Genomic DNA, 14,024 nt, shown 5'->3' with positions numbered 1-14,024 from the left:
TCAAACTGCTAGTTAATTATGCAGATTTATTTTCTTGGCAACATAATCACCACAGCTGTAACAGAGGTCAGGGGCAGTCGTTTGGTATCGATTCAGTACCAAGTAAAACCCAAGTAAAACACGACAGTCAGCACAAAAAAGATTCATTTTTCATAGTGCATGTTTGAGGTATATTGATTTAAAACAATTCAGTGGGCAAATCGCAAATATCGATCCGATAAAAATACCAGTGTTGGTATTGATACTGTTGAAATTTGGATTGATCTGCCCACCTTTAGTGACGGGCATTTGTGGAGAAGTGGTTTATGAATCCGTGAAGCTGTGTCACCCCTAATGTCTGTCACCCCTCACTGCTCCTCTCCGCTCTTTAATCAAAATCAGAGAAACTTTATTAATCCCAGAGGAAAATTGAGTATACATACAACTGCATGAAATGAAGTGTAGAAACAGAGACCGATCCCCATCTGCTCCAGTCTGCATACCAAATATCCTTTGGCAAGATACTTACCCCGATGCATCCACTGTGCATGTATTTAGATATAAATAGATATTAACAGACATATAAATATAATATAAAAAGACACAAGTATTAACAATAAATACACTTTAATCCAAGCAAAATAGAAAAACAAGAAGTGTGAAATCTTAGTTATTACGTTAGTTCGGTCAGACATTTGGATAGTTTTCCTTGTGTCATCTTAATTTACACACATCTGCGTGTGACTGCACCAGTACGCTGATTCAGGGTTTTCTTGTTTACTCCCACTATTGTTACTGCTGCTTGTAAACCTGCATATTTCTCCCAATCTGTGGATTAACCCAGCCACATTCAGGAAGTGCTTGAATGTAACAGCCACCCACTCAGTCAGTGAAGTCGCTGAGCTCTACCTAGTGGCTGGGCTGTATATTTAACCATCCTGGTTTTGTAACTGATTTATATGTTAGGGTGAGAAAATATACTTAAATATCTATTACACAATTTAAGGGCGTGGTGACGAAGCAGACCTCTGAGCGGAAAGTTGCTAAACTATCTGGGAAAATATGGGTGGTGAAAGACAGCATTTTGAGCAGAATTGCTCCAGTAGACTTTACTCAAACATCAGAGTCTGAGTCTGGATTAGCGCTGCTGAATAAACATCACATTCATTTAATGTTAAAATATTCCTTGAAGATGAAAAGATCAGCATTTAAAAGTAGGCAGATATTATCAGCTGTTCTAAAGCACAGCACTTGGTTTGTTTTTTATTTCATTCAAATGGAAATTTGTGTGTTTTCTATTGAAAAAATTTTGATTTATGTGATCGTTCTGTGACATCATAGATGTCTGCATAGTGAGCTGTGAGCGCAGCAGTTCAACTGTATCTCCTTTCTTGGCAAGTAAAGTTGGCCAGCAGCACACAAGCAAACAAAATGCCCATTGTACCACGAGAGCCCCGAGCACAAACATCAGCAAACTGTGCCACTGTTACCTACAAGCTCCAACAAAACAGGGCTCTCATTCATTTCTACTTCAGTTCAGCTATCTTTGTGACCTTTGTGAGACTTTTCACTGCGCTGTACATTCCAGCGTGGAGTTATTGCAAATGTCCTTGGTGGATCACCATAAGGACGTCTGAGCGGTTAAGACTGCATGAAAAGATGCAAAGAAAAGCACACAATGATTGATTAAATTCCTCTTTCAGTTGTGTTAATCTATTTTGTTTTGGGGGTTTTTGGAGGATTTTTAAAAACATGAGAAGCATCGGGAGTCACGGACAGAGCCGGGAATTTTGAGATAGTGAAGAAAAGATTATCTGTGGACTCTTATGTTCCAGCGACAAGTAGGTGGTGTGGTGATGCAGCGGTTAGCAGTTTTGGCTCACAGGAGAAAAAACAAACAAACTTCTGCACGTGAACCTTCCTGAGGCCTGATGCGTAGTTTGCATGTTTTTTCTGTGCCTGTGTGGGTTTTCCCCCGGCGCTCCAGTTTTCTTCTACAGTCCGAAAACACACATATCTTGGTGATTATAACTGTTGATTTTAAGTTCATGTGGATGTGCAATAGATAATAAATAATAAGAATGGATTGCATTTTATATAGCGCTTTTCAGGACCCCTCAAAGCGCTTTACAATACCACTATTCATTCACTCTCACATTCATACACTGGTGAAGGTAAGCTACAGTTGTAGCCACAGCTGCCCTGGGGCAGACTGACAGAAGCGAGGCTGCCATATTGTGCCATCGGCCCCTCTGGCCATCACCAGTAGGCGGTAGGTGAAGTGTCTTGCCCAAGGACACAGCGACCGACCGGCAACCTTCCGATTACAAGACGAGCACCCAACTCTTGAGCCACGATCGCCCCGATAGTGGGTAGAATAAACGTTTGATATGAATATGCTGATAAATGTGTCTTTATAGTGTAAAGCATTTGGTGTGGGAAATGCACTATGTAAATGCCAGTCCACTTCCAAGTGTTTTTTTTATTCCTATTTTACTGAACAAAAGTAAAAATATTCATTTTAATCCTCTTGCAACCGTGATAATTTACTCACCCCATCCCCCTTCGTTCTCTACATCAGGAGTGTCAAACTTATAGGTCACATGCAGTTCAATCTCATTTTAACAGTAAAATCATTGCACCGTAACCTATTTAAAAAAAAACTAAGTGTAAATAAGTACTTCCTTAAAACATTAAACCTGAAATAAATCTAGCCTAAGAACAAAAAATAAATTTACTTACAGCAAAATTTCTGTTTTTCAACTTTCTATCATTAAAAAAATGTTTCAATCAAACTCAATGAACCAGGTCAGCATGGCTCTTTGTTAAAAATTACAGAGTAGGAGTTTTCACCAATTTACCCAGCATCCAGTGGTCCAGATTGTACCCCACCAGGCCAGTTCTGACCAATGGCCACTAAAGCTCAGAAATTAAAATAAAAGTAAATCACTTCCTTTTTAGCCTTTTGTTATGACACCCTAAATTCACACACACCCACACACACAAAAAGCTGAGATGACCTGAGTGATCCCAGTGAGCAGAAACCCAAGAGCAGTAGCTCTTACTAGCCAATTACAGAATCCAAATCAAAATGAAAAGACAGCAAAACTTCAAGTTCAACACTTTATTTTGTGCTTTCTTCTTCAAATAGTGAAGTGAATAATCTCACTTAGATTTTAAAAGTATTTATATAAATAACATTTCAACAAATCACAATAAGGGTTGCTATTTACAAAGAGGAATATTCAATCCTATTTTAACAATAAATAGGAGTAAATTCAAACTCTAAGTACATCTAATTAATAGAAACACAACTATGCAAAGCAATCAGGGTGCACAATGTCAAGTTTTGTAAATTAAAAAAACAACAACATACAACTGTTACAATTCTTACACAAAGGAAATAATTAGAAAACACTGGGGGCGGGGGGGGACTATCTACAAATGTGCACTCCCAATTCATAGGGAAAACAGATATATATGTATATGTTCATATAAGGTGCCTAAATTGCACTGTGCAAAAGAGGTGTCTACAGTATATAGCCACCCATCCACTGAAAATAAGCTGCCAAGACAATATGTCCTGTCACATAATAATGCTGAGCCACTGTTAACAAAAGAAAAGAAAAATCCTTTACACAGCAACAAAAATCAAGTTACCAGGACTGAAGCGAAACAAAGTGTGAGGTTAGGGTTAGGCAAAATACACCCACTTTTCAGGCTAACTATGAATGTGCGAAAAAAGCAAGTCAATCATATCCGGCACGCCTGAAGCTCGGGCCACGTCTACCGCTGTCTGACCGCTGACGTTGGCGTGTTTAAGGTTGGACCGTGGTGCCAAATACTTCACAACATCCCGGTGGCCTTCCCGGATGGCGATGTGAATAGGAAGCGCGCCACTCCTGTCCGGGATGTTTACTGAGGCGCCGTACTCCACCAGAACCTCCACGGTGTCAAGGAAGCCTGTTCGAGCTGCGTCGTGGACAGGCGTTATCCCGTGCCTGTCCTGGACGTTGGGGTTGGCTCCTTTTTCTAACAACAGGCTGGCAATCTTGGAGTTCCCCATCATCATCACCTGTTGAAGACATTAGAGGAGAGGTGAGGAGGGTGCACTCTCAAATTCAACACCAGTGTGCAACCCTGAGAGTTTTTTTTTAACAGTCTTGCATCAAGCCGGATTCTTTTTCAATGTAATAAACACAAGCAAACAAAGTAGGAAGAGTTAGGCCTTTAGTACATCTATGCAGGAAAAACAAATCATGCCAATACAGCAGCCCTACATTAAATTTTACACCAGTGTGTTGCATTCATCTAGTGTTTCTGTTTTTTGTTTTTTTTTTGTTTGGGGGGGGGGGGGGGTTTAGAAGAAAATGAGTTAATGTTAACTATTGCACTTAAATAATACTTGAAGTCAGTTATAAAGCATAAATATCAAACAGCTTTTTAGTTCCACTTCTGAAATTTTGAGGGATTTTTAATATATTTTATTACATATGAAACATCTCAAACTCAAAGTTTCGTCACCCTGAGTTTAGAGAAATTTTGAGGGACACTTTGTTTTCACTAAATTTGAACAGTGAATTAAATAATAAACACAATAACTGCAGGCGACATCCCTGTTCGGGGTCGCTCTATAAATGTTGAGGACATATTAGGTGGACTCCAGTGTGAGGTATCACTCCTATTCACTGCTGTTTATAACATGACTATAACGCTAAATACAGGCCATATAACTAAACGGGCTGTGGGGGCAGAAGCTTTCGCTTTAACTTAAATAATTTATAATTTTACTGTCTTTACAGACACCTTTATTGACATTCTAACATTAAAAACATGGCGCTACAAGCATATTCGAGAGAAGCGGCTGGTAATTTTTCCGCAGGCCATCGTTACAAAAGAGAAGGAGATTATTCTCAGACCGTAGGACGAACTATGTTTGTCCACCAAATGAAATGTGGGCTGTTAATACTTCTGTATATGTTTATAGATCTCACGTGAACACTTGAATTGATCCTCACCTGTAGGGCAGTCCTGCTAAACTCATTTGGAGTATCAGGATGCACTCTGCATTCCTCCAGGATCCTCTGCACCTCGCTGGTGTTCCCTTTGGCTGCTGCCGCCGTCAGAGCTTTGCCGGCATCCATCTGACTAAGGACCATTATAGTCTGCCTTCCTGCCTGCTCGGAGAGAGACGTACCACAGTTACGAGGAACGCAAAACAAACACGATAAGAGGGAGAAAAAACCCCAAACTGAGGCTGGCAGGTTATTGTCGCCTACAGCTAACGTTACTACAGCATCCGGCTAACGTAAGCCGTAGTTCCCCGCTGACGCCATGTTATATGACTCCGTGCTTACTATTCGGAGTTCTGCCGGCCGCTTTAACAAAGCGTACTGCTGAACAACACAAATATAAGCTCTACCGCCAGAGGCAAGTCAACTGAAAGACACAAACAACTAGCCTCCCGGCTAACAGCTAACGTTAAAAAGAGAGCTAAAAAAACAAAACGAAAGCGCATTCAAGCTACCTGGTTTACTTCCACAATATCCAACGCGTCGCCAAGATTTTCGACCCCGCTGTCTCCACGAACCAGTAATTTTTAAAAGTAATTAAAACAACATACGTTTATCAACATTACAAAATACATTTGCGCGCTGAGCGCTATACAGCGGTGTCTCCAGACTACAATTTACAAACATTGGGGAGAACATACGCTGGCCAATCGCAGCTCGCCAAGAGGGTGTTGCGCTTCCATATATGGTAAATCGGGAGGAGTTACAACTCTGTTACTACGCTGTCACTGTGGTAACAGGAGCATTTGACCAATCGGCGCACACGGCTAAGAAAGCGGGCGATTCGTATACGTTGAGGTCTTCAAAGGCAGTTCATTCAGATTTCTAACCTTCGAGTGTATTTCTCCAGAGGCAAGTGTGGAAAAAGGCGGGTGTAAGCATTTAATTTTGGGCGGAATTTAGCGACTGTGATTGCACAAAGCCTTACTACAATACGATGGCAAAATCCACCTTGTGTGGTGTTTTAAACTCAAGAGAAAGACAACGTTTTTCATTAACACCAAGGTTAATGATTACAAACTGTTCTAAGTGAATCATTTTATTAATTTAATAATTAAATAATTTGCAGTGCTCACACAATAGAACATCACAATCAAATTGCTCATGGATTTAAAAAACACAAAACAACACACACAAGGATCAATGTTACACAGAGCAGGTGAAAATTTAAAGACATTCTTTCAGTCTAGTTAAAGTGATCATTTATGCTCCTTAGGAAGTCCTTGAAGTGAGGAAAATGTATTCAAGTTTCTCCACAGGTGTTACACATTAGTCCTCAGCTGGTAATCTAAAAAAATAAAATAAATAAAGAGAGTTAGAAAGGTTAAAATTGGACTCAGTTATTGCATCTGGGTAGGTCACTTCCTGCTTGGTAGAACCAAAGTCCAACAGACTACTAATATACCTCCACTTTGTGTTATGTAGCGGACCCACGGTAAAGCCTGGTACCCACTTTTTTCTATAATCTTCATATACCGCACCTGGTGGAAAAAAGCAGCAAGACACATTTGCGTAGTTAAAGTCCAGCTTCCCACAATCATTACACCAATTGATACTGGACCAAAGGGGTGAACTACGAAGTGAGATTAATGGGTTAGTGAGCTATGCTGAGCTTAAAGAGCCTTCTGTGCCAGGAAAGTGGCTCACTTTATGCCTGGCTAAATCACGTGTTCAGAGGTTTTGCTTAAAACCGGATGAAAGTGCGATCTTTTATCTACAGCATGTTTTAAGTGCGTCATAGATTCTCTACTGGGGAACCATTTACATTTAATATTTAATACTTTAGAGTCTAAATGTATCCAGTTTAATGTCCAGTCATCACCTTAGAAATGAAGAGGATCGCAAAAGAAACTTACGGATAAATCAATTAAATGCTTATTTTAACCTTCTCTGTAATTGCTAGATTAACAATTGCCTGCAATATTGCATTTTATTATTATATTTAGATTTGTAATTGCCATGTAATTATCGTATGATTGTGATAACGTCTCTGATTGGAGTAGGATAGTAGTAATTTTGTGTGGAAGAAAAGTCACACGACCCATGAAACACACCTTTTTGTATGAGCGAGCACAGACGTTGAGGCAGAAAGCCCGGCTTAACAGAGCTGATAACTGCCAACATGATACCCATTATCTCCAACTGGGGTTTTAGGTTTTGTTAAGTCAAGTAAGACAAAGAAAGCCTGGCTGTGTTGAACTTTATTCATAGTATAATAAGCAGAATAGGAAGCTTCCCGGGTACCACTTAGAACTTTATAATGCATAAATAATAAAAACAGTATACAGGACTTTCCATAAAGATGCTTTGATTGTAGTTTAGTCACACTACTTGGGTTTTTTGACGTTAAAGGAAACCAACACACCTGTATTCCTGAGACTGTGAAGTATGGGATTTCAAATTTCACAGTTATGGGAGGTTTGCTCTCCGCCTCTTCATTCTCCACGCTGGGCAAACCAAAATGAGCTCTCATGAGAAACTCTTTACCTCCCTGCATGGATGGACACACACAGTAAAAATGTGTAAGACACAAGAAAGCATAACTTTAGTCTGCAATCCAGTCTGCAATAGTTACAACATGTTGTGAATTTCTTACAGGAAAAGACTTGATGGTCCACACAACCAGGTTCTTCTCAGGCACATATTTGGCATTTCCTGTGCTGGTTTTGAACTTTGGCGAGTCTGCATCACTGGGGACAGGGACCCTCACTTCTACGTTATTTGCCACCGACTGCTTTTTAAACTGTCCCTTTGCCTGCAAATACAGGAATGTTATAGTAGGATATCTTATGAAAGTCACCTTTTTCCTGTTGTTTAAGGGAGACTGCCCCGTCACTGGACAGGCAGCGTAAGGACGTCATTGGTTTTTGAAACCGAACAAAGACAGTTAGTTACTGATGGTTAACAGGGAGTCGTGTGATTGTTGGTTTGTTTTTTTCTAATACTGTAGGGTCTTTACCTTACGATATGGAGCACTTTGAAGCAACTGTTTCTGTGAAAATCAGGCTATAAATACAATGGAACAATGGAAATCACTTTTTGCTCTAACAGTTTGTCTCTAGCAGGTTTGGGGCTAAACAGTTAAACCATAGATATAAATGTAATTGTGGTTAAAAAAAAAACCCAAATATAATTGAGTAGAGTACCTTAACCATAATTTCCACTCGACTGTGAGAAAATTTCTCTATGACAGATTCGATCCATATCAAAGGCTTCACCTTTAAAAGACAAAAGGTAGAGTTTAGTTACACACAAGTTTAACATTTTATCTACTTAACATGCAAATAATTCTGTTTAAATGTTAATTTAATCCACGTGTTAATGTATAGTACTGTAACGCTCACATAAGTTTGCTTTCTTTCATTCACTTACTCTGTTTAAGTCTTTACACTGTTTCTTTTCCTTATCATGTGAATTTCTCAGTCATTTTTATGTATTTATTTATGTAACTAGTACAAGGAAGTAATTCTATTAGCAACTTCTACAGTGCACAAAACATAAAGATTAATAAATGCAACAAATATCTGAATTTCATATGAGTATAAAGTAGTGAGCTGGACAATACATGAGTATTGATGCGGTAGGACATGAGTTCAGACTCCCCATCTGGAGGAATGAAGGAGATTGTTCGATCGCTCTCAAAACGTGAGAGACGGACACACTGATGGAACTTCACGTCCTCCATCATCACTGTCTTTCCTTTGTCACCTGAGCATAAATCAACACAGAGTACTTAAAGTACAAATAAACAGCACCAACTTGTTTTTCCTCTAAGACTGGGGTAACACAGTGATAATGGGTACACAGAGGTCGCATACGTACGTCCAGTGAGGCCAAAAAGCACTCGATCATTGAGGCCCAGGCGCAGTTCGGGCATCCCCGACAGCATGGTTTTTAGCTTGATGCTGCCCACAATGTCACTGCTCATCACACTGCCATTAGCATTCACCTAAACAAATGACATTATTAAATCATTTAAAAATGAGTTATTTTGACAAATATTTGAACAATTATTAAGGAGAAGAAACGGATTTAAATAAAGGATTTTGACTTTGTCACAAAAAGTATTTTGTCACTTAAACTGACAAAATACATCAATGGCTTCACTAACACACTGCTAAAATTTAAGGGTACATCACAGTATAATATCAGTTACACATATCAGTAACAGTTACACACCATAGCCTCGGAGGACTAAACAGACTTCATCATGCTGAATGCTGCTAGGTGCCAGGTTGAAATTCAGGTCACATGCACTACTACGTTTTGCACTTACAGTTTGTATAGTTTCTAAGACTTTAAGACTCTCTAAGACTTGTTTTTTTTCTTGCTTTTTATATATACTGCCTATTTAAAAAACATAACTTTTTTTGCATGTAGAAGAGTAAAGTGAACAAGTCAAATTCCTTGTTTGTGTGGACAAACTTGGCCAAATCCTCAGACCCCCTGCGAGACCTTACACTGGTGCAGTGGGCCCTGGGTTACTCGTAGTGCAGGACATTGCCTCATCTCATGAGACATGATTTCCTGGAATATCAAAGCCAGACCTGAACCCAATCAGAGCATCTGACAGCACTACAGACTGTCCAAAAGCTAATTCATGGACTACTCGAGTTCTGGGAGGAGATACCACTGGACACAGTACCAAAATGTGGGAGCTATATCAGCCCGTGATTTCAATCTTTAACCTTAATTTTTGGGGTGACTTTGAATCCACCCCTGAAATGTGTATGTCAGCAAAGATTTTTTTAATTTGAATATTGCATTCATCCAGATCCAATGTGTAATTAAAGTGCTCCCTTTACAAAAATGTAAATAAGCAGTTAGTCCTAAAACTAACTTAGTTATAGGACTAACTATAGAACTGAATTGAACAAGACTTCAGAAATGAATCAATAATGTAGTCGTTACATAACCAAACCAATAGTTAGTATGCAAGTCCAATGGATTGAGGAATCCTTCCTTTCATCTTACCAATACATTGATGGACTCGATGACATCAATGAAGACCTCGTTCTTTTTGTACTTGATACCCTCTGACCTCCAGGACACAGCATTGGTCACAGTTGTCGGCACCTTGCTCTTTGCTACTTCAAGCTTGGCACCTTCCTGAGTAATGTACCTACAGCAGAGAGGTGAAGATTTGCTGTCATGCAACACCAGACTAGCTTTTAAAGATATATTTAAAAAATGTGTGTGTGTGTGTGTGTGTGTGTGTGTGTGCATGTTGAAGATTCTCACTCTTGTAGTATCTTGCTGTCAGTAGTCTGAGGGAATCCAAAGTCCATAAGTTCATCCAGCAGCTCATAGACAACCACAAAATTATCCTGAATGCTCTCCTCTTCCAGTTCTTTAAAGTACTCTGTGAACACCTGTGTACGGACATGCAAACACCGTCATTATCTGGACAGGATTTGAGTAACTGCCAGAATTTACTCTGGATTACAGCCATCTTTGACTGTCATGTTTCACTGATGTCCCAAAACAACAAAACCATTTCTTTGGAACCAGGATGCACAGGCAACAGGAAATATTTACATTATTCACCACACCAGGCATCACTCACCTCAACTAGTTTGTAGAGAAAGGCATACACCAAGGAAGCGTTGGAGTTCTTGTTTGTTGTAGCAACAACTGTATCGAGATCAGGTCAAGGAATGTTATGAAGTTAAAAACACTGCTGTAAAAATCAAGGACTCATCTTTTCATATGATTGCTAATGGTCATTGCCTGCAAAGGATGTCATTAAACACTTAGGACAGGGATACGGTAGAGGTTGCTGTGTTTGATCCACATGAAGTGAACGTTGCCGTGTGACATTATGGGACAGAGAAGACCTTCCTCTTCATGCTGCATGAGCAAAGGCATGAAGTGGTCTATCTCTGACATGTCCACATCACCTTTGTAGTTCCGACAAATCAGCACCTGAAGAAGGAAGCATACCAGCACATGGTTACGAGACAACTGTTAATATAGAAATTACTACTTATGGAATGGTTTCTAGTGTCATTCTGTTAAATGATTGGAGGACAATGGATATCAAAGTAGCAGAGTTTCAAACAGACCCTCAACTGGAAAAGCAATTAGAGAATGATTGGATATAATCACAATAATAACAACTGATCTTGTGATTCTCAGTAAAAAGAACTAAGCTCACAGATTTTAAACAACACTGATGAGGAAAAATATTAAAATTGTCTTTATTTTTAAGAAATACTCTTCTTTCTCTTTAATTAAAAATTTCTCAGATTAATTATCATTTTGTCCCTAATAGTGGGACAAAGTGATAAAAATTTGTCACAGACATTAAGACAAGACTCAGACATCGACCTTTTTTTAAGGTTCCGAGTCTTATTCATAATATTTCTCATACAAACATGTAATCTGTTAAAACACCAAAATATCCATAAATATCCTTTAAAAAAAACAAAACAAACCAAGCCTTTATCTACCAGAAATTTACACAAATTAATCCATCTTTAATTAAACATGGCTTCCATTTAGACATTTAAACCTAAAAATTCTGATGTGTGAATAAAAGTAAACAAGAAATTGGAACATGGCCTTACTCAGCGTTCACATTCCTGTTTAGGAATGATATGTACATTTAATATACGTTAAAATACACAAACAACCAAGATGGGCAGAAATGTGAACATCAGAGGGACAGGACAAGCTGAGCACTTTGGAAGCAAAGTTAGAGAGGTGAGGCTGAGATGGTTTGGAGGGCAAAGGATGTTCAATATGCAGTTGTCAGACAGAAAGAAGACAATAGAGAAGGTTCATAGATGTAGCAAAAGGAGATATGGTGAGGGTTGGTGTGACAGATGAGGATGCTACTGGATAGGGTGAGATAGAGGCAGATGATCCACTGTGGCAGACTCCAAAGGAAGCAGCCAAAAATATTGAAGATTCTTCATGGAAGTAAGCACCTGGGGAAAAGCATATCGTCGAAACTTTTGAACCCTGACACCTGCATATTCCTCCCTTAACTGATCAGACAGGAAAAGAAATTTTAATGATCAGATTATGAGATAAATAAAATCAAACAGGCAAACTGCATTTTCAAAAGACAAAACCACTAAATATAAGAAAATACCAGTCATTAGTAAAATAATAGCAGAAAATTAATGCTTTTAATCACCAATATGGCAGCACTTTACAACAGATGCTGAGACAATAATTACAATGATTAGTTACAATGTGACTATTATTATTATCATCATCATCATCATCATCATTATTATTATTATTATTAGTTCTAGCTATAAAGTAGACAAAAATTCACCAGCATGCAGCCTGTTTCAGTTGCTCCTGCTTTTCTTTTCTTTTTAAATTTTTTCTAGTTACTTATTTCTTTGTCCTTTAATACTCTCTAAGGAAATTATGTAAAGTATTCCGATTCTAATTCTGAAGTGGTTGCTAATCTACTCTAAATGGAAATAATCATCCTTTTTTTGCCCCTTCATTTTAAAAGTATTAAAAAAAATGGAAAGCTCGAAGAGAATAGTATTTTTGATAGCTCTGTATAAAGTTAGGATCCATAAATATTTTTCTTTTAGTTGTTGATGGGACTGATTGTGTCATGACATGTATAACAACAGTCTAATTCACCCAGGTCATACATGAGAAGGACATATTATTATCTGGTGATGGAACCTTAGGTGTAGGGGAATAAAAATGTAAATAAAAGTTTTTGATGATGATTTGTTTAACCAATCAGAACCCAGACCCCTCCAAAAACAGAGCTATATTTGGTACATCCCCTCTCCATCTCAGTGTCGACTGGCCTTGGAAACGACACATGCAAAACCAACCAACCTTGAAACTTGCTGGTGAAAAAATAAATAAAAGAATGTATGGATTGAGCTTGGGTTGGAGTAGATAAATAGTAATGTCACCGCATCGCACACGCAACATGAAGCCACGAGAAACATTAACTCGAGGGTAAAGTTACATGTTCTGTCTGTCATGCCAGAGTCATGCAGGCTCCTGTGTAAACATAAACGTGACGGTGACACAAACTATCTACCTGAAGGCTACATGTGCTGCAACACGCTTTCGCTTCCATTGTTTAAAGCTTAATTTGCATTGCCATGTATCCGGAAGTAGAAAACTAAAAGTAAAATAAAATAAAAAAAAAAATATATTAGAAAGAGTGTGTCGCACGGTCTGTTATAAATTTTTAACAACGCGTTTAATGTTTAACAATTAAAAGAGCACCAAAAAAATTCTGGGTTGTTACTTATTCCTGCGCGCGTGGCAGGAATAAGTAATTATCAGTTGTCTAAAATTAGCTCGAGCTTTGCTCTTACCTTTCCCTTCAGATCCAGCACAAAGATAGCGGAGGCGGACATCGTGTCTGAACCCGGAGGACCAACAGCGTGAGATTTCACGAAGCGCCGAAACTGAGTTTAAAGCCTAACTCGAGACTTTTTGCTGCAGCTTTGTCCTGAAAATGTCAGGAACCGTTTAGGCCGGGCTGATCGCGGAGTCCACGGTGTCTTTTTCCTGAAGGTCCAGTGACGTCACAGCATGCAGGTGAAACATTAACTAGCTCACCTGAGTAAATGAAGTCCAGGAAGGGTGTGCTCCCCGCTTTAGCCGCCAGAGTGCGCCACAAACCGACAAATCATAGCAGGCACCGCGACAAGTGTGTGACCTCGTGACCTCTGTTGATCGAGAGGTTTTTCAGCGTTGATCCACCCCATCACCCCCTCCAAATGCTGCTTCATATTACAAGTTAAAAAATAATGTCATAAACTTATATCTGGAATTGGGTTTTCAGAAGCAGTAAAAGCAGCACTTCTTAAGCACACCTGATTATTCACCTGTGAAGATTGTGGGTAGGTATGATGTTAGCTTAAATCTTAAGTCGCAAGTAACATTTTCTTATTTTAAGCATTTTCTTGTTGCTGTGTGACTGTTGTACAAGTTAAAAGAAATACTTGTTATTTTATTTTATTGTATTTT

At 38.9% G+C, this 14,024-nt stretch overlaps 2 protein-coding genes across 2 annotated transcripts; both read right to left on the bottom strand.

The window, feature by feature from the left end:
- Positions 1–3,088: 3,088 nt before the first annotated feature.
- cdkn2d (cyclin-dependent kinase inhibitor 2D (p19, inhibits CDK4)) lies at positions 3,089–5,665 on the bottom strand. Its single transcript, XM_004567872.5, has 3 exons — positions 5,507–5,665; positions 4,998–5,156; positions 3,089–4,054 (listed from the first exon to the last, which is right to left on the bottom strand). Exons 2-3 carry the CDS (start codon positions 5,136–5,138, stop codon positions 3,701–3,703), a joined length of 495 nt encoding a protein of 164 aa, XP_004567929.1. The 5' UTR covers positions 5,139–5,156; positions 5,507–5,665; the 3' UTR covers positions 3,089–3,700.
- A 404-nt stretch (positions 5,666–6,069) lies between these two features.
- ap1m2 (adaptor related protein complex 1 subunit mu 2) lies at positions 6,070–13,601 on the bottom strand. The gene is made up of 12 exons (XM_004567873.4): positions 13,367–13,601; positions 10,820–10,976; positions 10,618–10,685; positions 10,293–10,423; positions 10,026–10,173; positions 8,874–9,000; positions 8,617–8,759; positions 8,198–8,269; positions 7,648–7,806; positions 7,417–7,542; positions 6,457–6,532; positions 6,070–6,339 (listed from the first exon to the last, which is right to left on the bottom strand). Exons 1-12 carry the CDS (start codon positions 13,406–13,408, stop codon positions 6,314–6,316), a joined length of 1,275 nt encoding a protein of 424 aa, XP_004567930.1. The 5' UTR covers positions 13,409–13,601; the 3' UTR covers positions 6,070–6,313.
- Positions 13,602–14,024: the final 423 nt, after the last annotated feature.

Source organism: Maylandia zebra, linkage group LG6 (genome assembly GCF_041146795.1).
Source record: "Maylandia zebra isolate NMK-2024a linkage group LG6, Mzebra_GT3a, whole genome shotgun sequence".
NCBI lineage: Eukaryota > Metazoa > Chordata > Actinopteri > Cichliformes > Cichlidae > Maylandia > Maylandia zebra.
This window is presented reverse-complemented; position numbering and strand designations above follow the sequence as displayed.